Raw genomic sequence first — 22,290 nt, 5'->3', positions numbered from 1 at the left:
TTATTCACAATTCATGATGGTTGTACATTTGAGATGTTGGCAATGATTACCAAAAAAACATTTATTATTATATGATACCAACGAATCTTAAATTTTAATAACACAAGCTGGTGTTGGCTCTTGCAAGAAACCTCAGCTTTGGTTATATCAGCTCAAATAAGAAATTGTCTTTCTTCAGAATAACAATTGAGTATTGTGCAGACAACTCTTACTAACTACCGATTTATTATGGTGAAGCTGGGGAATAATTGTAGCATTAAGAACCTTCGTAAAACCATAATTTCTACTGGGCATAGGCTATCTAAAACAAGTTAGCAAAATGCCAATATTAGATTGTAGTAAATAGATGTCTGAAAAAGATTCTGCTATAATTCTTTTGGTTAATTACCCCGACTTTACATTTGAAATGTGGAACATTCGAACAAATTTCAAAAACACTTATTTTTATTTTAATGAGACGTGCATGATGAAAGCAAGCTGAGTTTGTAAGGAATTTTACTGAGATGAGCTAACAGCTCTCAGTTAGGTTTAAAAAGTAAGAATGTTATGGTTAATGCGTCAAGGCAAAAAAATTGGATAGTTTTCACAGTAATTATATAACTTCTTTTGCATTTTGACCACAATATATTATAATCGGCCTCTTTGTGAGACATATATTCAATCTTCATTAGTTTTTCATACTATATACATGTATGTGGAGTATTGATCGGAATACTTTCGGTAAATTTCGATTTGCTCTTCATGCTAAGATGCATTTGCATAATGGGCTTCTGAGTAAACATCGCATTATAATATTTCAAAGGCTTGGGCATTATGCGTGGAGTAGAATTACCTGCTATTGTATGAGCCCACTCTTTTCATAGTAGTCGCTGCTATTGTCTACTTGCGAGAAAACTGATCGTCAATGAGTGTCGGCAGGGTGCGGCTATAGCACTAAGAACTTTGTTTCATGGAAAACTGTCTATACCAGTAAGGAACTTGTCAGTCAATCAGCAATAAAAGTTGACGACTCAAGAAATCAGGTCTGTTAAAAAAATTGTAGACAACAGTTACTTTTGTTAGAGTAAAATGAATATTCAATACTATCAAGAGTATGTAGTAATTTAAAGTACGGATTGTATTTTAATATAGCGGTAATACAATGCAAGCTACCGGCGTGTTAGCCACTCTTGCTGCACTGCTGGTAACGTTAGCAACCTGCCAAGTGACCGCACCGCCGCAGTATAATGGACAAAAGGGAGATATGGGTAACCCTGGTGACATGGGAATATCTGGCAATCCAGGAGCAACTGGTATCAAGGTAATCTAATTTTCTTATAGTTTATGCAAAGGCTGTTTCATTTCTGAATTTTGCGTACTTCAATGTCATGCAATGGTGGTGACAGGGTGATCCAGGAGAAATAGGACCGTCTGGTGACAAAGGTGCGAAAGGTGATGATGGAACAGCTGGTCAAATGGCACCGAGTGCGGGTATTCCTGGTGCTATAGGTGCTACTGGTGCAGCCGGAGCTGTTGGAGCTACTGGGGCAACTGGAGCAACAGGTACAGCCCTTTTTATTCAATATAAAACCAATGAGTTAGCGAATCTTCAATCTCGAAGTCTACATTAGAAATTTAAACGAGCAATAATAAGGTATTCTTTTGCATCTTTATGGTCTTAAAATATTTCTTTTATAGGGTTGTCTGGAGCAACTGGTGGCACGGGTATCAATGGTGCGCCTGGTGAAGAGGGTTCATCAGGTTCGCCAGGTGTGATAGGCAACACAGGTATTAAAGGAGACCAAGGAGAGCGAGGAGCGCGAGGCAATCAAGGAATTGTTGGTGAGAAAGGAGAAAAAGGAGAACCCGGAGAAGAGGGTTTTCGAGGAACGACAGGTCCTGATGGAATTATGGGATACCCATTCCAATATGATGGTATGTAACTGGATGAATACATTTACACCCAAAACTTAAGGATGCTCGTACTTTAGCTAATGATGCTTACTAGTACTAAATCTTACAATTTACTGCATTGTAGGTGTCAGCCTCAATATACATAGTCATCTGACTTTATGTAGCCTGAGTTCCTACAAAGTGGTGATCTAATCAGCATGATATTTTTTTTCTTTCTGTTTGATGTCTTCTACATTTACATTGCAGCTTCTGCATACCGCGATGGTTGTCTGGCATTACAAGGGCACCCTGCCAAGTACTGTGGTTCCACTCACTACTGCCAAGACATTGCGGACTCTACTGGGAATGTGACTGGAGTTTGCAGGTGTCTCGATGGATACACATCTCAAGGCAGCGAATGCAAAAGTAAGATATATGCAAGTACCAAAAGTTTCTGCTTATAAACAAAATTTCCTATTAAAATTATAAAGCTCAAATATACTTCTGGTCTCCCATTGTAATGGAAAGAACAAAACAACAAATGAATCATGTTGGCAGTTATCAAAGCATTTCAAAAAGAAGATTTGATTATATAATATACATCTTAAACTAATACTGTATAGTTTATATAAGTACAAGTATTTATATAAACCATACAGTATTAATTCAAGTTTCTTATCAGATATTTTCAAAAGTTATACATATTCATTAACTAGTCATATACCACCAGCTACACTGATGAGTCAAGGTCACTGTCATGTCAAAGCAACTGCGTAAAACAACGACTGTCTAACATTGCTTATATGATTCGCTGTCACTCATCTAGTTACACTGAAGTACTTTCTTCTAGCAGAGTCAAAGGCTGTGCTATTCTATAACACTCGCTACAAGATGTCTAGTTGTCCAAAGAGAGGTGTAATATATTTTTGTCAGCTAAGGAGCTCAATAGCTTACAAAGATGGTTTTTGATTTATTCGCTATAAAGTTCGTTTGACTTTTTTTTGTTGTTTCAGAAAACTTGCTTCTCTCTAGCAGCCGAGATTGTACGATTAGCAATGGCGGGTGCCAACACATCTGCTCTGGCGGGAGTTGCCAATGTGAACCAGGATACACCTTGAAATCCACCGGCAGCTGTATCGGTAAAGCAGAGTTTTTGCCTTAAAATAATTTACTAAATATTATTATTTTTATTAGACAATCTCAGGACCACTTCAGATACATTTTAATATTTGTGGTTTGTTATAGGTTGCATTTAATATTTGTGGTTTGTTATAGATTGCATTTAGTATTTGTGGTTTGTTACAGGTTGCATTTAATATTTGTGGTTTGTTATAGGTTGCATTTAATATTTGTGGTTTATTATAAGTTGCATTTAATATTTGTGGTTTGTTATAGGTTGCGTTTAATATTTGTGGTTTTTTATAGATTGCATTTAATATTTCTGATTTGTTATAGGTTGCATTTAATATTTGTGGTTTGTTATAGGTTGCATTCAATATTTACTGTGCATAGATTATTAGTAAAATGCAATGATTTGTATATACAGCATGCAAGTATACTGTTTTACTAAAATGTGCATACGTGAACACATACATGTATATATATTTTACTAGGATGTGTATCTATACTTTTTTATGTATTTTATTTAGGACGAGTGTATATACAGTTACAGTAGACATGTGTATTTATTTTGTTAGGACATGCATATATCCATGTATATTTGTTTTATGAAGATGTGTGTAGATATCCATTACTAAATAAAATTTTAATAAAATAGATTATAATACAATTACTGTTTTTAAATATGAATAAGAATACTGATACTTATCTGTTATTACAAGTCTGTTTCATAAATTTAGTGGCAGGCCGCGGGCCTAGAAATCACTCATCAGGTGTATGGCTTGTCACTAAACATTTATAAAACAGCATTGTAATAACAGATAAGAATCAGCATTCGCATTTATATTTAAAAACAATAATTGTATTTACATACGTATAGTAGCATATCGAGTGCTATTGAATTACTACAAATGACTGCATTCAGATGAAAATCGCTATTGTTCCTACATTGTTCATTCAACAATTCACTCTAAAATTTTATACAGATACTTGGATTTTTTTCACATTTCAAAATTCGTTACACAGATATCGATGAATGCTTGACTGGCCAGCATCAATGCCATAGCAGTCACAAATGCATCAACCTGATTGGTTCTTACAACTGCCTACAAGACCCCAGCAGGCTCATCACTGGTCAGTAGATCATAGAGACCTTATATCAGTTTGAGTTATTAGACCACCATTAGAGGAATATTCTATAATATTCTCAGCTCTTCTAACAAGCTAAGAACTGCATTTGTGAATATGATTTTATAATTCATCACAATAATTAAATAATTAATAATTTAATTATTTAAATAATTAAATAATGATTAAATAATTTTCTTTTTAGAAGCAAGAGTTATGGGAAGTGGTCTGGTAAATGGACAGTTGCTGTTAGCACTTTTGCTCTGGGCCATTTTCCTAATTCTGATAACAGCTATCTTACTTATCGTCATCTTCTGTCTCAAACCGATCAAGACGCTCACACCGCCTCCCATGGTGACTTCCGTAGAATACTGGACACCCAGAGTACAAAGATGAAGGAATACACACAGTACACAGAGAAACAGCACATATGTATTTCTTAACTAACTTGATGCACACTCACATAGTATTCATATGAAGGAATCTTTGGACAGCAAATAGAGGTGCTAACCGCCTGTTCATGTTCTAGCTATTAAGCTCACTGCTCAACTTTATATTAGCCTCAGTTCCTTAACATATTTGTTATAAGCTTTCCTTGTACATTTTATCAACTTAGCTAGTAATGAGCTAACTCTATGACTGAATGATAGGAGTAACAGTTTATACACACACACATATCATATGAATGTGATATAGGTAATTATTTTTGTATCACATATTTAACAATACCGCCACTATATGTATTTTACATTGTTTATTTTTTCAGCTTACAGTACATAGTGTGGAGCACAAGTCCATATCTAATACTGCATATATTTGATGCTGTGTATAACTTGTACAATAAACACACATTTACAAGGTGTACACATGCAGAGCTCAACTGTGTTATAATAATGAATGCTCTGTAGAAGAGTATGCAAATTTTTACAAGTTGTTTTTACCATTAACTATCAAAGCATATACTTTGGTAACAGTAATGCATTCATTACTGACTAAGATGATACCTTCAAATGTCTCAACTTAGGGAAAACTTTTGCGAGCTTGTGCAACCAAACACACAATCACTGGTGTTACAAGATGGCCGACAGCTGGGCACCTATACATCTGCTATCAGCGTATGAATATGTATAACTCGACGCTAAGGATGCCCGTAATATTATGTATTACTATCATGTTACAAGGAGTTATGTGCTCAATCTAGGCAGGTTACGGTGCGTAGAATGTGCTGAATGTAGGTCATATATAAGTGATGTAGGCGTTTGCTTGCATACCTACTTTGTTGTCTAGTACAATTGAATAGCTCAAGTGTACAAAGGGAGTTGTTGTAGTTGGCCTTTTGTTAGTTGGTCGATTTTATGAATACAAGGCTAAGCCACTCCCATAAATCTTGTGCTATACTAAAAAGGGAATGTGAGGAGCCGGACTTGGGAACTCGGAATGATGTTGTTATCTTGTACTGCACAGCTACTGTTGTGCTTGCTAATGACAGAGACTGTTGCCCGTAAGTACATAGTACATATACGCAGTGTTAATAATATGAGTTGTTGTCTGACACCATGAGCAGGTGTGTTTGCGCTACTCTTCACTTCATGCACAAATCATCTCAAATAGTTAACTGTTATGTATTACATTACTGGAACAAATTGGGACAACAGATATTGTTACTGTAACATAAAATAACACCTTAATAGCTGAACAACAATGGATAATCTATAAGAGCACTAGTTCGAAAGTGTATCACACTATTTTAGAGATAGATGGACCAACTACACATATCTACTCTACCGGAGTGAAGGGAGAAAAGGGGGCAAAAGGAGAGCCTGGTGCCAATGGTGTGCAAGGAAGTACTGGCCTGAAGGTAAGCAGTGTACGCTATACACTGGTACGCTATAAATGCCGAATGAAAAAGTCTGTATAGGCTCTAACCTTATTTCAAGGATACTTGAGCGGAATAATACCTGAATGCAATTGTTAGGGCATCCAAGGAAGTACAGGAGCTAAAGGAGCTGCAGGTGTCCAAGGTGAACAAGGTGCACCAGGAGATGATGGCATAAGCATTATTGGTGGAACGGGTGCAACTGGAACTCCTGGTGAAGCAGGTAAGAAAGCGAAGGGATGAGAAATAAGAGAAACACAATATTTATACGCTAAGTATTGAGTTATTAGTATTTGAGTTACAACAAGTAGCACCAACTGACTTTGTATTGATGAGTAAAGTTAGTGATGAATAAAAACATTCACAAGAAATTTAATTGCCCAAATTATTTGCAGGAGGAACTGGTTTGACCGGTCTCACAGGTCTGAAAGGTACCAAAGGTGAACTAGGAATACCTGGTGACATTGGACCCAAAGGAGCGGAAGGTCTTACGGGTCTTAAAGGTTTACAAGGAGAAAAAGGATTACCAGGCATTACTGGTGCTATAGGTCTCAAAGGGGAAAAGGGGGCTGTAGGGTCCAAAGGTGACACGGGAGATTCCGGACCACAAGGTGAAACTGGTCCTCGAGGAGCAAGGGGCCCAGAAGGCGACAGCTTAGCAAGTAAGCTGCTCTTCAATAAGCTAGACCGTAGATACGTTTAATGATTAAACAAATGAGAGTTGGCATGGCTACAAGATAAAACCTTTACTTTTCACACAGTACTCTGGAGGTTTAAACTCTGATGACTGGCAGCAACAAGGCAGCGCATCATCTTTAGCTCTAGAGAGTGCAAGTGTGTGAATTAGCAACATAAAGGGTATCTAACTGTGAGACAAAACACAAAACAATAAAATTCTATGGCCATTGGACAGACCTAGTGACTTTCTCTGGTGTTTAACAAAGCAAAATGTAAAAGCTGTCCCTTGTAACAGAACTATCAAAACTACCACTTAAAGTCTTTGACTGTTTGAAACATAGACCTATTAACTATACTATTAACTAAACTATTAACTATTAAAGTATAGTTAATAGGTCTATGCTTTGAAATGAAGAACTCTTGTCAGCGCCATCTATTTCATATGCCATAATGAACTTGCGCATCTCAGTTGTACATTAATGCTTAAAATGGCTGCAGATGTGCTGAATGCAAGAGTAGACAGCTGTGCAACCCTACAGTGCATCAGTGCCACTTGTGAGGAGACCTTACTTGGCGCTAGTTGTCGTTGCATCGATGGCTACCAGTTTGTGGCGGGAAATAATACAAGGTGTGAAGGTAAGCAACAGCACCTCTCTAACACACTCACTATATTTTTTAATAACATGCACTTTTTTTAGTCTTTCATGAAAAACACAAATCCCTTCAAATCTTTACCAGGTGTTCATAATCATGCTTTGTACCTGTTAATAGATGTCTTAGTTCAACAGTTCAGCTCATCACTATTCCATGATGCCAACATACTACATACTCCTTCGTATATGTTTCAGTTTATGAACTTTCTGTTACGACAACCTTCAGTTCACTAACCTGCCTCCTTAGCAATACTATTACATTACCAACTTTGAAAGCACTTTTGTTTAACTCGGTCAATAATTCCTGATTTTTGTCACCTTATGTTTTGTTGGCATTAAATGAAAAACATCATTTTTTGATGATTACTGATGTCAATAAAAAGTTTACACATATTATTATGATAGCAATAATATTAAGATACTAGATGAATGCCCAGCGCTGCACGGGTAATGAAAAACTGAGTAACTTAAGCTACCGTAAAAACCTCTAATTGAACGCCACGGCACTTTATTTTTCAACCATTCCTCTATGGTGGGAGTCAATCGGAAGTGGCATTCAAATAGAGACTGGCGTTGTATTTTTCAAATGATTCGTCAGAATTTTGGGAAGATAAATTTAGCCTTTTTACGGGCGAAGCGAATGTCATTTATATTTTGCCCTCACTTTTCGCTGGAGCAATATTAAACTTTTTGGATGCAATAAATCTACTAACTTACCTCCAACTTGTCAAAGATCTCTTAGTAAATATGCATTAACAAAACCGAAAAATATCTTTACCAGTTGATATCTATTGCTTGCAATTGACCTGCGATGATATTATAGCCTGTGTCCTGCTTTGCAATTTGTTAGAGCTGTCATTTTTATGTCATTCTAAATTTGAAGACATATTTTTATTTTATATTTCTATTTAACAATAATGCATTAAAGCTCATTGCACTCATTGATATGTTTGCTACAATTTTCAAACTAGCTTTTTATGCGCAATAGAAGAGGAGTTACGAGCGTCGATCAATTGTATGATCAGATGACCGCAATGATGCTATCAAATAATATGCTATAAATCTGCAAATTTATAAGTTATATAACGATAATCTATCAAATGCTACCAATATATATTCATGACCAAGTTACATAAACAAACCATACTTATATTACACGCAGAAACAAAATTAGGTAAGGTTTTTGAAACAAAAATATTTCCATCACTTGATCGGATGGCTGCGTTCTGATTGCTGCTTTTGATGAAACGAACAGCTTCTGGTTGTCCAATACGTTTCATAATGCCTTTTGATTTCAACTCTTCTTCTGCACTGCTGAACTAGTCGATTTTAGCGTCCAAACAATTTTTTGGCAAAGCAAAACTTCAACGCATAGCATTTTGCCCAAATGCAACGAAAAAAAGTGAAAAGCTTTGAAGTTGGGCAATGAGAAAATGGATTGTTATTGATGTACATGTAAATGATTCATTATTTATACGATTTTGTGGACACTTTTCTACTGACCACTTGATATTATGGGTTCATAAAGATCAAAGATTGTCAGAGTGGCGGCCAAATGGAGGTGGCGTTCAAATAAAGGGTGGCGCTCTATTTTTCAACCTTTCACTCATAGTGGCGGTCAAAAAGAGGTTGCCTTCAATTAGAGGGTTTATGGTAATCCAATTCTTTACAATAATAAAAGTCGTGTCTGTTCCTCTGAAGCAAGCATTAGGAAAAAATCTCTCACGCAATCATGATTTTCAAGCAGGCTAAATGATGCGTGCTATTTTAGCCAATCGGCATTAAAAATTGGCGAGTGTAATAAGTACGATGTGGACAATTATGCCATAGTGCCACCAGTTGGATGCGTAATGGATAGTACGCCTGTCTGCAGAACTGGAGGTACTGAGATCAATTTCAGAGCGAAGTGATCTTTTCGTTACTATAACTTTATCGCTGTGACTGGACACACGAACAACAGACAAACACTGAGATTTATCTATATATATATTTCTCAAAGTCCGTATGTCTGTCTGTTGGAAATCCGGCTATAGCTATTATTAGAACAGCTGAGCTGGACAACAATAAAGACTCAAATTCATGGAATTTCATGAAAATTCATGAAATTCTTACTGTCATTGGAAGCCTAATCTTATTAACTAGCTTAGTGGAGTTTCCATTGGCAATATGCCAGGCCACTAGCTTGAAAGGTACAGTTGTTTGACAAAGTTTTAAAACCTTTACAGTTGTTTTTATTTCTCTCTTAATTTAGTTCAACTACACGGACACACTTCTCTCATGATATGTAGTTTGAAAGTTAGAATGGCAAATGTTGTTATATGTTAAATACAAATCAATTTTCTGTCCAAAGACTCTTCTATGGTGGCACAGCTAGTATAATTATATAGATGTAAATTTGTCTTCTATTGTTGACAAGACATAATAGTTTCTACAAACATTTTAAATATATGTAATATGATTTTGTATAATGTTAACAGACATAGATGAATGCCAAATGGGACTATGCCGTCACAGCTGTGTGAATACAGATGGAAGTTATACGTGCACATGTCCTCAAAACTACGCACTTACACTCAACAATAGGTGTGAAATAGGTAAGTTTCAATTATCAGTTAGTTCCTTTAAATAATTTCTCAGTATTAAAATATTGCAGATTGTATCACAAGAGCCTCAGATTTTAATGTTCATGTTAAAATTTTTCAGAGCAGAACCTGTTCAACTTTGAGCGTGCATCATTGTATACCTGGTATATGATAGCTGGTATACCTGATATATGGTAGTGTATAAATAGAAAGAGTAATAGCAAAAGTGTACAATAACCCAAAGCATCACATAATATAGATAGATATCTATTGTTATAAACAATGAGAGAGTAAGGCGCTAAGTTCAGATGACTGCCTCAAACAGCAACATGTTAGTAATAATCTCAACCATAGCGTCTTGGCCCTCAGTCATAAACTGTACCAATAGAATTATAGCTAGTTTTGCAAAAGTTAGAGACTTATGGTTTATTTAGCAAACAATAAACCTATCTATTCAATATTTTATTTAAAAACTCATTGTATGGAAATTGTAGTTGTACGAAAAAAAGCCAGGAAAACTGATAAATATTTGTGTAGAAATATTAGGTGAGTTTGTATATTGTTCACAACGGTTTGATTAACTTTTTAGAATGTGTTTTTTAAGATTAAATAAATGTATACAGATCAATTAAAATTTAAAATAAACACTAAAAATATTATTTTATATATAGGCCTACAGTATATTATATATATGTAATCCTAATTCTAATCATTACCGGAGATTTGAAAACTTATTAAATAACATAAATCTTGTGTAATTGAATTGATATTCCTTGAAAAAAATGGAATATTACAGCAAAAATGGTAGTAAGTAACATGACTTAAACCGAAATAGTTCATGTATTTTGTATTAAAATGCCAGCTTACTACCAAAAATTACATGCATTGCTATTTTATCAGTAGGATATTTTATCCTCATACCATTGTTATTACACTTTTACAAATATACCATAGACTAAAAATATGTTTCAACCTTAAGTTAAAAGAAAGAAATATCATTGATTTTAGAGCCTGTTAGCATCAGACTGTTAACTAATATATATATACGCATCAAAATAACAATAAAAATCCCTCCACCTGTATTATCTGTGCATAGCATATCTCCTAACTTCAAAAGAATATGATCTGATAAGGTATCTTTTATATAAAACAGCTGAACCAAAAAGCTAGGAGTTTTCAAGTGCCCTGAGCAAGGCTCATCAAAAAAGACCAATTAATTCTCATGTGATGTAACTTCACATGATGCACTTTCGTATGACTAGATAACTCCTGAAAATCAAGGCATGGTTGCTATTTGCCCGATCTTTGAACAGACTCTAAGGTATTACGTGTCATGCTTTTTATTCTTTGTTTTAGTGAGTCCATTATGCAACTGTAGCCAAAATGAACAATGTGTCAATTTAGCTTCAGGTAACCAGTGCCTTCCTTCCCTCATAAGTGTGAGTGAGCCAAGAGATAGCGCATCAGTCGCAGCTCAAGCCAGCCAAAAAATGGGTAAATGTAATACCATTCTTCAAATTCATAAATTTGGTGGTTGAGTTTAATTGAAGGAACATTATAGAGATCTGCAAACAGATGATAACTGCACATTTGTTTTGCAGATGTACTGTATGAGCGTACAGGACTAGTTAACGAGAGTTGGGTGATAGTGTTCATTGTCTGGAGTTGCGTTCTCACAGTTATCATAATCCTGCTGATCTTATGGGTGGTGCGTGAAAGCAGGATTTCCGAGGAGAAAGTTGAGAATTCTAGCTACGAAAACATTAAAATATTGCCACAGGAGACCATTGTTGTGCCCAGCGCTGCCCCACCAGTGGAGACGGTGTTGGTACCAAGTATGCGATCACTCCCAAAACCCAGCTTACAACTACCAGCAGTATACGAGGCACCCTATCCATCACAGAACATCGGCAGCAGACGTAGTAATGGAGCTGTCGTTTTTCATTGATTATATCTACTAAATTAATCAATTTTACATGCATTAAATAATTTGTATACAAAGTGTTATTAGAAGTAAAATGTTTCTAATAGTTGTTGACAGCTCAAAAAGTAGCCATAATTGATGTACCAGTTTTTTGTGTTTCCTGGACAAGCTAAATACTAATGCCATATAAACTTTGGACATGAAATATCCTGCGTGTGACATTGCACTTAGAATAGATCACTAAACTGCTCACATATAATAGGTATGTACACAATCGTATGCATTTTTTCTATACACTATACATAATCATAGGCCAAGTTCACTCTATTTTCCTAAAATATAACTTGGGGAAGCACAGCAAATGCAAAACAATTTTCTACGAGCTCCAGCAAAAACTATCTAATTATAAAATTATCTAGCTCTATATAATTATATAGCTCTGAATGCTATAACATTACATATATAGCATTGAAACTTTATATAGCTATAAAGCTATATAGTTCATGTCAGCTCTGCTCTACCATCTTCTTCCGAATCCTCTGATGAGGCATTTTTATCTTGCTCAGCTTCGTGCTGCAGCTGAAGCCGATGGCGTTGTGCGTTTTTACTGGGTGCCGTCGCGTGCAGGAGGTGAGCATTGGTCAAATCTATCTCCTCCTGATTTGTATATTTCTTTTTTGTTAATCCCTTTTTCGATTCACTCTGTGCACGCTTGACTCCGCTGCAGGCACACAACAAACGAAGCAGAGATGCAAAGCGAACCGTGGTGGTGCTTGTGTTGGACAACTGAAGTTGCTAATGATTTCAATGTTCATATAGTCAAACTAGAACAATAATTGCGCTGTCATATGTTCTAAGAGCTGAGACAACATTAAACAAACCTATACTAACTACTCACTGCGGCCTTCTTCACGCTAACCCGACACACACCGATTATGGAAAAGGTGAAAAAGGCACAGCATACCCTCACATGTGTATGAGTACTTAGTACAAACATATAGCGTGTGAAAATAGTACAAGTGTTGTAGTACGTGAGGATATTGCAGTGTATGAGTGAACAGCATGTAAACGCAACTCATTATGTGAGTGGATCATAGTTCTTAAGTATGAGGACATATCAAAGTTTGTATGTGAGCATATCACGGGCGACGACTACAAAAGCATACAAGTTTATGAGAGATGAACCAACTGTAGTGAATACATAATCATGCAATAAGTACCTGGATGATGGACCATCTGACAGCGAGGACTCCGTGGCAACCTTGCGATAGCGAGAGGAGCGCCTCTGGTCCACAACGGTAGAAAAAGCCTTTTCCCTTATCTGCTGTCTCCTGCTTCCTATTGTCTCCTCTTGTTCCGGAGCAGAGTCTGAATCGGAGGCATTATCCCCTTCGGACTCGGAAGTAGTTGGTCCGCCACTCAATGTCCGCCTTTTGCCGATCTGTCAGGCCAAGATATAAGACACATGTGAGTTCGATGCAATGCTTATCATACATAACAAGCAGCCTAAGAAACGCTAACCGCTTAAAGGGTAAATCCAATCTGTATCCTCAGAGGTGTACCAGACACCATATTTAGCAGAAACATTTAGGAGCATCTTAGAGAATTACATTAATCACTGTTGATGACCCAAACTTGATCAAACTTCTAAAAGGTCGATCTTAGTAAGATGTTAATTACGTCATGATATTAGTCAGTCGATCCTTGACACTTCACAAGATCAACATCTTTCAATCTTTTTAGTCTCACGCTAGGGGTTGATGACAATTGAAGTAGTAACTGTAGGAGTCATGCAAAGGCTGTGTAAAGGTTGCTAGCAGCAATACACAAATCGGTCTCATGCATCTGCAAACTTCTTGTAATATTTATTGCTTTTTGCGACACTATGGCTACTTGTGTGCACAATGGGTCGATCTTTCAGTGCCAACTTTCTTGAATTAGCAATATTTTCTCTACAAGATTGATCTTTCAAACTTCTGTCGATGCCTGCTGTTGCAATATCAGTTCATGGCTACACTTTTAGTAGTTTTTCATTTTATTCACTACATTTGATCAAATTTGTGTCATGGAAAGTGGCTTATTGACCCTACAAACACCTCAATAATTGTACGAACCTTTTTTCTCCATCTTCCAGTTTTCCTCCAATTATCAAATCTTGCCAACTGCCTGCCAACAAACATGAATTCAGTGAAGGCTGTGAAATACCCATTTAACTGATAAAGGCAGACAATATAATCGTCAAGCAATGTCCTGTATTTAGAAGAATAGAAACTCAAGACATAAGTGATAAAAATACCTTGTGACATCCCTAATAAACTCAGGTTTGGCGAGGTCTACTGAGGGGTGGGGTGTAGAGCTTGACTCAGGGTTCGTTGCTATACATTTAACTCGGTAATACTCCTCGTTGACCACAGCTAAGTCCTACAGATATTATATAACAGCTAACAAATAGCAAAATAGCATTGCTAAGCATATCATATGAAAACTTGGAGCTCGCTAATAAAAGTGTAAGCTTTACCTCAACCAGCTCAAGTGACAGGTCGGAGAAAGTGCTTACAAGACCCAAGGGCAAGATTTCCTTCATTCGTGTGCTAGCATTTGCAGACTTTTTTGTTTTGCCTTGCTACAATAGATATGCATTACAGACACATTGAGCAGGTGATCCTTGCTACAATAGATATGCATTACAGACATCTTGGACAGGTGATCCTTGCTGCAGTAGATACATCCTTGCACAACGGACACGACATGTAGCCAATAAAAAGGGTAATTTAACAATCAGCGACAACAAAACATAAGTGCACAGACTCCTTGTGTCAGCGTGTCTTTTTAAAAAACAAACAAAAAAAAAATTTAATCATAGACATGTCAAAAGAATACAAATACAGACAGCTGAAAAGAACTCAATCATAAACATCTCAAATAATGAAACACAGACATATAAAACACAGACATATAAAACACAAACATATAAAACACAGACATATAAAACACAGACATATAAAACACAGACATATAAAACACAGACATATAAAACACAGACATATAAAACACTGACATATAAAACACAAACATATAAAACACAGACATATAAAACACAGACATATAAAACACAGACATATAAAACACAGACATATAAAACACAGACATATAAAACACAAACATATAAAACACAGACATATAAAACACTGACATATAAAACACTGGCATATAAAACGCAGACATATAACTAGCCTGTCTTAACAAACTGTTGTTTTTACGGAGTTGTTCCCCCGTCGAGCAGGCGAGCAACACAACAGCTTGTCACAAGACGTACTGCACCTGATGCATCAGCTGCACCGAAAGGGAGTTGTCCTTTTCCGTCTATGTGGCTTGGCTGGGATGTTATGGCGGTCGCTCCATTGGTAATCATAACAGATTTCGCGCAAAAATTTATGTAGAAAAAATAAGATTAAAACGTTTAACCAAAGACCAGTTTTTGTGGTAAACTTTAGTAGAACTTGAGAAGAAAATAAATTGAAAATAAAATCCATAAGAACAAATAAAACTAACTGATACAAAAATAGAAATAAAACTGACTGAGCGCACAAATAACGACATGTTTAGTCGCTGTTGTTGCCTAAGTTCTCAAGTTTTACTAACGTTTACCGCAGAGACTGGTCGCTGGTTAAAAAAAACGCTGTGATCTTATTTTTTTCTTCACAAATTTTTGCGCGAAATCCGTTATGATTACCAATGGAGCGACCGACATAACATCGCAACCAAGCCGCATAGACGGAAGAGAACAACTCCCTATAAGTGCAGCTGATGCATCAGGTGCAGTACGTCTTGTGACAAGCTGTTGTGTTGCTCGCCCACTCGACGGGAGGAAACTCCGCAAAAACAACAGTTTGTCAAGACAGGCTAATAAAACACAGACATATAAAACACAGACATATAAAACACAGACATATAAAACACAGATATTTAAAACACAGACATATAAACACAGACATATAAAACACAGACATAAAACACAAACATATAAAACACAGACATTTAAAATACAGACATATAAAACACAGATATTTAAAACACAGACATATAAACACAGACATATAAAGCACAGACATAAAACACAAACATATAAAACACAGACATATAAATTAGAAACATGTGCATAGTACTCACTGCCTCAGCAGTGGCGACGTAAAGAAACGCTCTCTCCATTCGAAGTCTGGTAAAGACAAAGACAAAATCATAGTGCTGTTTGCTAGCCATATCATCTACAAATGCAACGAATGCGTTCAACTGGGAGGCTGTCACCCGAATCTACAAAAGAACAACAAAGCCTCAGTCCATCAGTACACCGTGATCTGCTTGGCTCCAACATTGACTGAACACAATAAGTACATGTACAGATGTAGTGTTAGATGTCGCTTCCATAATCAGCAGGTACTGGAGCATGTTTATGAAGAGCTACTAATCTGATCAGTTGGTAACGAAATTCTCAAAAAGGAAAACAACTACATCATTAATTAATAGACTGGATTGATGTAGAAAAGCTATCGCTATGCAAGCCATGTCTGTGATGGTTACGTCATGAGTCATGCTAAAGGTGTAGAAGTCACAATAAGGGTGAAGAAGTCACGATAAGGGTGTAGCAGTTGTGTCATGACTATAGCAGTTGTGTCATGAGTGTAGCGGTTGTGTCATGAGTGTAGCAGTTGTGTCATGAGTGTAGCAGTTGTGTCATGAGTGTAGCAGTTGTGTCATGAGTGTAGCAGTTGTGTCATGAGTGTAGCAGTTGTGTCATGAGTGTAGCAGTTGTGTCATGAGTGTAGCAGTTTTGTCATGAGTGTAGCAGTTGTGTCATGAGTTTAGTAGTAGTTTTGTCATGAGTGTAGTAGTTGTGTCATGAGTGTAGCAGTTGTGTCATGAGTGTAGTGGTGATGTGAAGTATATAGTGTCATGTTACGAGTGTGGTAGTCATGTCATGTGTGTGGTAGTCATGTCGCGTGTGTGGCAGTCGTGTCACATGTATGGTAGTCGTGTCACATGTATGGTAGTCATGTCATGTGTGTGGTAGTCATGTCGCGTGTGTGGCAGTCGTGTCACATGTATGGTAGTCGTGTCACATGTATGGTAGTCATGTCATGTGTGTGGTAGTTGTGTCACATGTGTGATAGTCATATCACGGGTGTGGCAGTCGTGTCAGTTGTATGGTAGTCGTGTCTTGGTGTGGTAGTCATTTTATGTGTGTGATAGTCATTTTACGTGTGTGGTATTTGTGTCACATGTGTGGTAGTCATGTCATGTGTGATACCTATGCTATGAAATATAATTCAATGACAATTTTAGATGGTTATTAGAAAGTACAAGTATAGTCGTTCTAGATGACACAATAGCTTCATTAGCCAATAGCTTTGGAGATCTGATGGATGGCAGTTTGTTCACTGTATTACATGGCTAAATAAATACAGTACAAATAGCTCTGATAGCTACATATTTGCATTGCTTTTAGCAAAATCCAAAATAATCTACGATGAAACAGCAAAAAAAATCATCTCAAGCAAAAGAGAGACAATGTGTGGCTGAAAGTAAAAGCTTTACATGAATGTTTGTAAGCAGACACCTACCCGTGCCTTGGGATAAAGTCCTTGTGTTTCGTAAACTGCATAAAGAAGGTAGATGGAGCATATCTTTGTTTGATTGTTTGTTCCAAAGTTGAAGAAATGTACTGCTATAGCCAGGGCACATCCGACTGTCTAAAAAAAGTTCTAAACTGCATCAAGAGTGACATTAAACCACACACAATATACTTGTCTAAGAGTCGCAAGTGCATCTTTAATATGATGTAAAAGGATTTGAGAGCTTAAGATGAGCAAAAATAGCCTTCTAAATGATAATACCTCTCTAAGCTCGTAGTCCTTCCTGCCAGCAAACAGATAGGGCATTCCCAACTCTTTCCACAATTCTGCAAAATCTTCATATCTGTGAAATAAAAACAAACATTCTTCGAGAGAGGTTTATTGCGCAAGGTATCATACAATTATACCTTCACCAATTAATACTAAAGACGCATACAATTAATGAATATGATATATACACAGGCCAATGGAATCATCCAAAATCACAGAGATGATATAAAGTAGATAAGATATAATTTCATAATTATTAGATATAACCATGTTCAGAAATAATATAAATGCAATAAAGAACAATGATAATACATATAGAGGTAGGTGTAACTTCAGTTGAATAATTCGTTAGGTCTTCTAACCATCAGTTTCTTATCAGTTTGAATTTCTATTATGATCTTCAACACATATTTTGACCAGCAATGTAGTGAGAGCTTTTCAATCCTCTGCCAGCAGCTATCATGAGAAGACAATCACTAGAATTAAAGAATTTGTAAAGGATTCAAATCTAGATGGCTACAAAAACAAGGTTTTCAAAATGGAGTAGGCCTTACAACGCGCTGAAGTAATCAATAATACAGGCTTTCCGTAATATGAAACAGTTGACAGTGAAATGCTTCAAGCGCTCCAAGTCAGCAACATCAGTAATAGACGGAGATCACCTCCCATCAGCAGGCACTACAATCTACTGTGATTACTACCTCAGTGTGTTTCTCTCTGTGAAATGGTGGATAAAGCTGCTGAAGTCCTCTTTGATACCCTGTCCTGGAACTAGTACAACCGGTGCAGTCTTTTCTTTAGCCTTGTGGCCACCTGCCATCTACTCCAATATAAGTAAGTCTTAACCGTCTTGTTTATAACTCATTTTTCTCATTAATGGCAATCAGATCTAAAAGAGATCGCTCTATTCTGTCAGACTGCATTCAAAGAGTACACACGTTGACTCCCCAGACATGTTTCAAACAGTATGTTAATAAGATGTGATAATAATATACGAATACAATAAGAATAATAAGTAATAAGAATACAACAAATTTGTTAAATACGTTTTTTCATCATAGATTTTATAAAGGAACGATTACATATAAAGCAAGCATCTCATACAAGCGACAAATGTTCAACAAGCATATAATATGTTCAACAAGCATATAATAATATTGCACAGCTACTACAGGATACCTTTGATTTGGAACAATTCCATTAATTATTTACTTTCTTTATAATTATATAAAATATAAAAAAATTTCCCATGTTCAATCCACAGTATGTATCTGTTCATATTCATCATAAGTTTCACAAAGTCAACAGTGAGCTTCAAAAACAAGGAATTGAATGAGGAAAAATCTGAAATTCCTCTAATTTTTTTATTGAGCCTTCATTGTCATTCACAAAAGTCACCCGAAACAAATGCCAATGTTTTTAAACTAAGTTTTATAGGAAAAAGCGAATAAGAGCATTGAGCAAGCACGCTTTTCGTAAAATGCTGAGGCATTGCTAATGATCGATAACCCGATGATTACGATCAAATGAACTTGAGCATATCTTTCGTATTTTAGGCCCCTGACAGATTGAACAATTAATAGGATTGTTTTAAATCTAAGCTCTATGTAGAACCTGTGCAATATTATTATTTGCTAAAAAACCAGTCCTACTTGTATACAGGAAAGTGACATTGTAAAATTCAAAGTTCAAATTTAATTTTCAAAATTCAATTCAAATCTAATTCAGGACCATGAAATGGAGGGTATTTCCACTCATGACCAGCATGCGAGTTCATTTGTTAATTTTCTTATAATATGTAGTATTTAAACTTTCAATGTCAAAGATTTTTCATGCAAAAGATAAAAATTAAATCAAAAAAGAAATTGACTATTACTACTTGAGATCATGCGACTTTTTAAATTGTTGATTTTTTGTAGTAACAAGGCATAAAACAAATCAACATTCCTATCTAAAAACCTTTTAAAACTATAATTGCATACTTTACTATTTACATACTTTATACAGAATACAAAATAAATTTAGAATGTATGTATGTTTCAAACACTATAAATTAGATACAGTATCACAACTTCACGAATATTTTCTCAAAGAATGATAACTGTGTACATGTGAACTGGCATTCTCTAGTTCAGCCGAATAGCCTCACGAAGTGAGAGGAAACGATTAAAATTGTTGGAGCTTGCATCTACAAACTTGCCTCATATATGTGCAAATCTCAGGCTTGCCATATGGTTTAGTTTATTATCATGACTGTTAACATCTTTACCTCTATGATATGAATACTAAATTATTGTTTAAGCTTCACGGAGACATCTAATAGTTTAACACAACTATAACTGTTATATCAGTATTACCACGATAACATGTCAAACAAAAGTGTACCAACAATGGAAACTGACTCACAAGCTTGTTCAAATAAGTTATTCTTGATTCATAGACGAAATGTCCTGCACTCATGTCAACTAAATAGTAGGTGCTGTCCTTAGTCTCTAAACATTGCGGCACTTAATACTTCTTAATAGTTTCTCATTAATAATTATATTTTCACTCACCTATGCTAATTATTATTAAGGAATAATGAAACATAAAACAAACAATAGGAATAACAAATAAACTAATGAATTTGACCACATTTGCCTAATAGCGTGGATGATGATCAGCATGCATGATAATTTATGCAAGCTGTGAATTATATTTGCAGCACAAACAGATAGACAAAAGACAATGCCTGGTGTGGTCAAATGATTGTTGGTCACGCATTGATCTAATTGGAATTGCAGTTTCCAAAAAGGCAAGTTTTGAATGATTTACAAAAATATTTAGCACAACAGTGCAGTTGAAATGTTACCAAACTGTTGCATTTCAGGATCGAGTTCTATAGAAATGGCATTTGTAGTTGAAGTTGCCACGGTTCAGTATCGACAAGGGTGTTGCTATATATCACTGTGAGACAAATGCATAAAATGAAGGCTCCAGAAATTATATATCTACAATTAGGTTTTATAGTTATTTACCCTCCCACTATGCAATTCTTAGAGCACCAAATAAAACAAGAAAAATGGGTATCCCCAAAAAGGTTCAGCCCTAACTCTATATTTCAATTAGCTCTGTAGCTTTTTTATTCTTATTTGCATAGATTACTAACACGACATATTATACTGTTATTTAAAAATTACAGTTGTACCATATGCGTTAGGAATATTAACCCTTTCAGCCTGAATTCCAAAATATCTGAGAAAAAGTTGTTATCCCCTGGGCCGAATCCCAAAATGATCGAGAACATCTTTTAAGCAATTTATACAAAAGTCATTTGCTATGTCATAATTCTGCTGCAATATTCTGAAAGTGAGCATTTTAAGCTTTTAAAGGAGTATCAGTATACTATAGGTTGGAGCTCATATAACAGATCAATAAGGCTTTTTCTCTTACGTTTTTGAAAGAAGAATCCACCATGTCGGCAAAATTTGAAGTTTTTTTTTCAGCAGTATCATTATAATGTCAAAATTATATTCCAACTCTACAGTTTTATCACTTTACGACTAGCTTTAGATAAGTCTCAAGAGCTGATGTGATTATAAGCTTTACTTACGGTAAGTGCTAGATTTTTAATAAAGGATGAGCAAGACATCAATTAATAACGATAGTTTCTACTATCCGATTGAGTATGACAGCAGTGATAGAAGTTTTTTGCGAGGAGTAAATCTTGATGTAGTAGGATTTTATTTTCAAACAGCTTTACTACTTGCTGCTAAAATTGGGCATATTGACCATAATAAATACTCAATAGCAGCTGAGTGCAATTAGCAGTTCATCAACCATGTTGTACATAATCACAATTACCTCAGCTTCTAGCTCATGGATCTTCATAACTTTGTTTCACTGCTTTTGCTAACAAATGTGCCTACAACCTAAACTTATAGTGTGCCAGACTAGGTGAGTTTTCCATGCTTTTAGTAGCCAGTAATTTTTTTAATCGTTCAGTGATTTAAAGCATTTGTTTTTATTTTGCTTATAAAACGTTTTTTTCGCTTGTAGGCCTATATAGTGCCATTATTTTAATACAGAAATGTAGCTTGAGATGTCTTCTTGCTGAATAAAAAACAGAATTATGATAAAATTAATAGAAAAGGAGATACGGGCAATATTGTCACACTGAGTCTATCACTTGTGAGCAGCCAATTGACTAATCGGGCCTTTATGTGCGCAATAAAGTTATTTTATTGGGCCTGAAAGGGTTAATGCTAGGTAGGAGTAACTCAAGTTTTAATTAAATGTTAAACTAAACTATAGTATTTTAGCAGCTTGAAGCTTTTTGTTCAATGTATGCACAATTTACTTGAAAAAATTGTTCGTCTCATAAAGTAACAACACGATACAAACATGATACATACGTTCTAACTTTTGAAAGATTGAAATTAGCGAACGATAAAGCGACCGACCCGTATCTCCAAGAGTAGGGCTTTAGAACTCAAATGAGCAAAATGTAATAGCTACACGACTTCAACAGAGCCAATTTTGTAGTTTATTTAATAAAGTTTTAAATAATATTAATGAT

The 22,290-nt window shown here is 35.8% G+C and overlaps 3 protein-coding genes across 5 annotated transcripts; 2 read left to right on the top strand and 1 right to left on the bottom strand.

Moving 5' to 3' along the window:
* Window positions 1–888: 888 nt before the first annotated feature.
* LOC137391630 (uncharacterized) lies at window positions 889–4,977 on the top strand. The gene is made up of 8 exons (XM_068078147.1): window positions 889–1,022; window positions 1,132–1,300; window positions 1,386–1,542; window positions 1,678–1,914; window positions 2,140–2,298; window positions 2,886–3,011; window positions 4,018–4,125; window positions 4,325–4,977. The coding sequence occupies exons 2-8, from the start codon at window positions 1,142–1,144 to the stop codon at window positions 4,513–4,515; spliced, it is 1,137 nt and encodes a 378-aa protein (XP_067934248.1). The 5' UTR covers window positions 889–1,022; window positions 1,132–1,141; the 3' UTR covers window positions 4,516–4,977.
* A 546-nt stretch (window positions 4,978–5,523) lies between these two features.
* LOC137390111 (uncharacterized) lies at window positions 5,524–11,883 on the top strand. Its single transcript, XM_068076367.1, has 8 exons — window positions 5,524–5,620; window positions 5,871–5,977; window positions 6,095–6,218; window positions 6,391–6,657; window positions 7,172–7,309; window positions 9,804–9,920; window positions 11,265–11,402; window positions 11,510–11,883. The coding sequence occupies exons 1-8, from the start codon at window positions 5,557–5,559 to the stop codon at window positions 11,854–11,856; spliced, it is 1,302 nt and encodes a 433-aa protein (XP_067932468.1). The 5' UTR covers window positions 5,524–5,556; the 3' UTR covers window positions 11,857–11,883.
* An 11-nt stretch (window positions 11,884–11,894) lies between these two features.
* Window positions 11,895–22,198, bottom strand: LOC137390112 (snRNA-activating protein complex subunit 1-like). Of its 3 annotated transcripts, none has more exons than XM_068076368.1 (10): window positions 22,127–22,198; window positions 18,434–18,621; window positions 17,724–17,805; window positions 17,451–17,579; window positions 16,003–16,143; window positions 14,351–14,455; window positions 14,129–14,253; window positions 13,947–13,998; window positions 13,053–13,273; window positions 11,895–12,553 (listed from the first exon to the last, which is right to left on the bottom strand). In XM_068076368.1, exons 2-10 carry the CDS (start codon window positions 18,550–18,552, stop codon window positions 12,334–12,336), a joined length of 1,194 nt encoding a protein of 397 aa, XP_067932469.1. In that variant the 5' UTR covers window positions 18,553–18,621; window positions 22,127–22,198; the 3' UTR covers window positions 11,895–12,333. The 3 variants fall into 3 exon arrangements, with proteins under 3 accessions (XP_067932469.1, XP_067932470.1, XP_067932471.1); XM_068076369.1 differs by having other exon boundaries at window positions 22,175–22,187; XM_068076370.1 differs by lacking the exon at window positions 22,127–22,198 and adding an exon at window positions 21,576–21,672.
* Window positions 22,199–22,290: the final 92 nt, after the last annotated feature.

This window comes from Watersipora subatra, chromosome 3, assembly GCF_963576615.1.
Source record: "Watersipora subatra chromosome 3, tzWatSuba1.1, whole genome shotgun sequence".
Taxonomy (NCBI): Eukaryota; Metazoa; Bryozoa; class Gymnolaemata; order Cheilostomatida; family Watersiporidae; genus Watersipora; species Watersipora subatra.
This window is presented reverse-complemented; position numbering and strand designations above follow the sequence as displayed.

What these genes read in the sequence shown, in the direction of transcription:
- LOC137391630 (XM_068078147.1), top strand. Translation starts at nt 1,142, where the DNA reads ATGCAAGCTACCGGCGTGTTAGCCACTCTTGCTGCACTGCTGGTAACG. An exon ending in TCAAGGCAGCGAATGCAAAA is followed by an intron (nt 2,299 to 2,885) that starts GTAAGATATATG and finishes TTGTTGTTTCAG; the next exon opens with AAAACTTGCTTCTCTCTAGC. An exon ending in ATCCACCGGCAGCTGTATCG is followed by an intron (nt 3,012 to 4,017) that starts GTAAAGCAGAGT and finishes TTCGTTACACAG; the next exon opens with ATATCGATGAATGCTTGACT.
- LOC137390111 (XM_068076367.1), top strand. Translation starts at nt 5,557, where the DNA reads ATGATGTTGTTATCTTGTACTGCACAGCTACTGTTGTGCTTGCTAATG. An exon ending in AATGACAGAGACTGTTGCCC is followed by an intron (nt 5,621 to 5,870) that starts GTAAGTACATAG and finishes ACACTATTTTAG; the next exon opens with AGATAGATGGACCAACTACA. An exon ending in AGAAGGCGACAGCTTAGCAA is followed by an intron (nt 6,658 to 7,171) that starts GTAAGCTGCTCT and finishes AAATGGCTGCAG; the next exon opens with ATGTGCTGAATGCAAGAGTA.
- LOC137390112 (XM_068076368.1), bottom strand. Translation starts at nt 18,552, where the DNA reads ATGGCAGGTGGCCACAAGGCTAAAGAAAAGACTGCACCGGTTGTACTA. An exon ending in AGGACTACGAGCTTAGAGAG is followed by an intron (nt 17,580 to 17,723) that starts GTATTATCATTT and finishes AACTTTTTTTAG; the next exon opens with ACAGTCGGATGTGCCCTGGC. An exon ending in CTGGAAGATGGAGAAAAAAG is followed by an intron (nt 13,274 to 13,946) that starts GTTCGTACAATT and finishes TTGGCCTGACAG; the next exon opens with ATCGGCAAAAGGCGGACATT.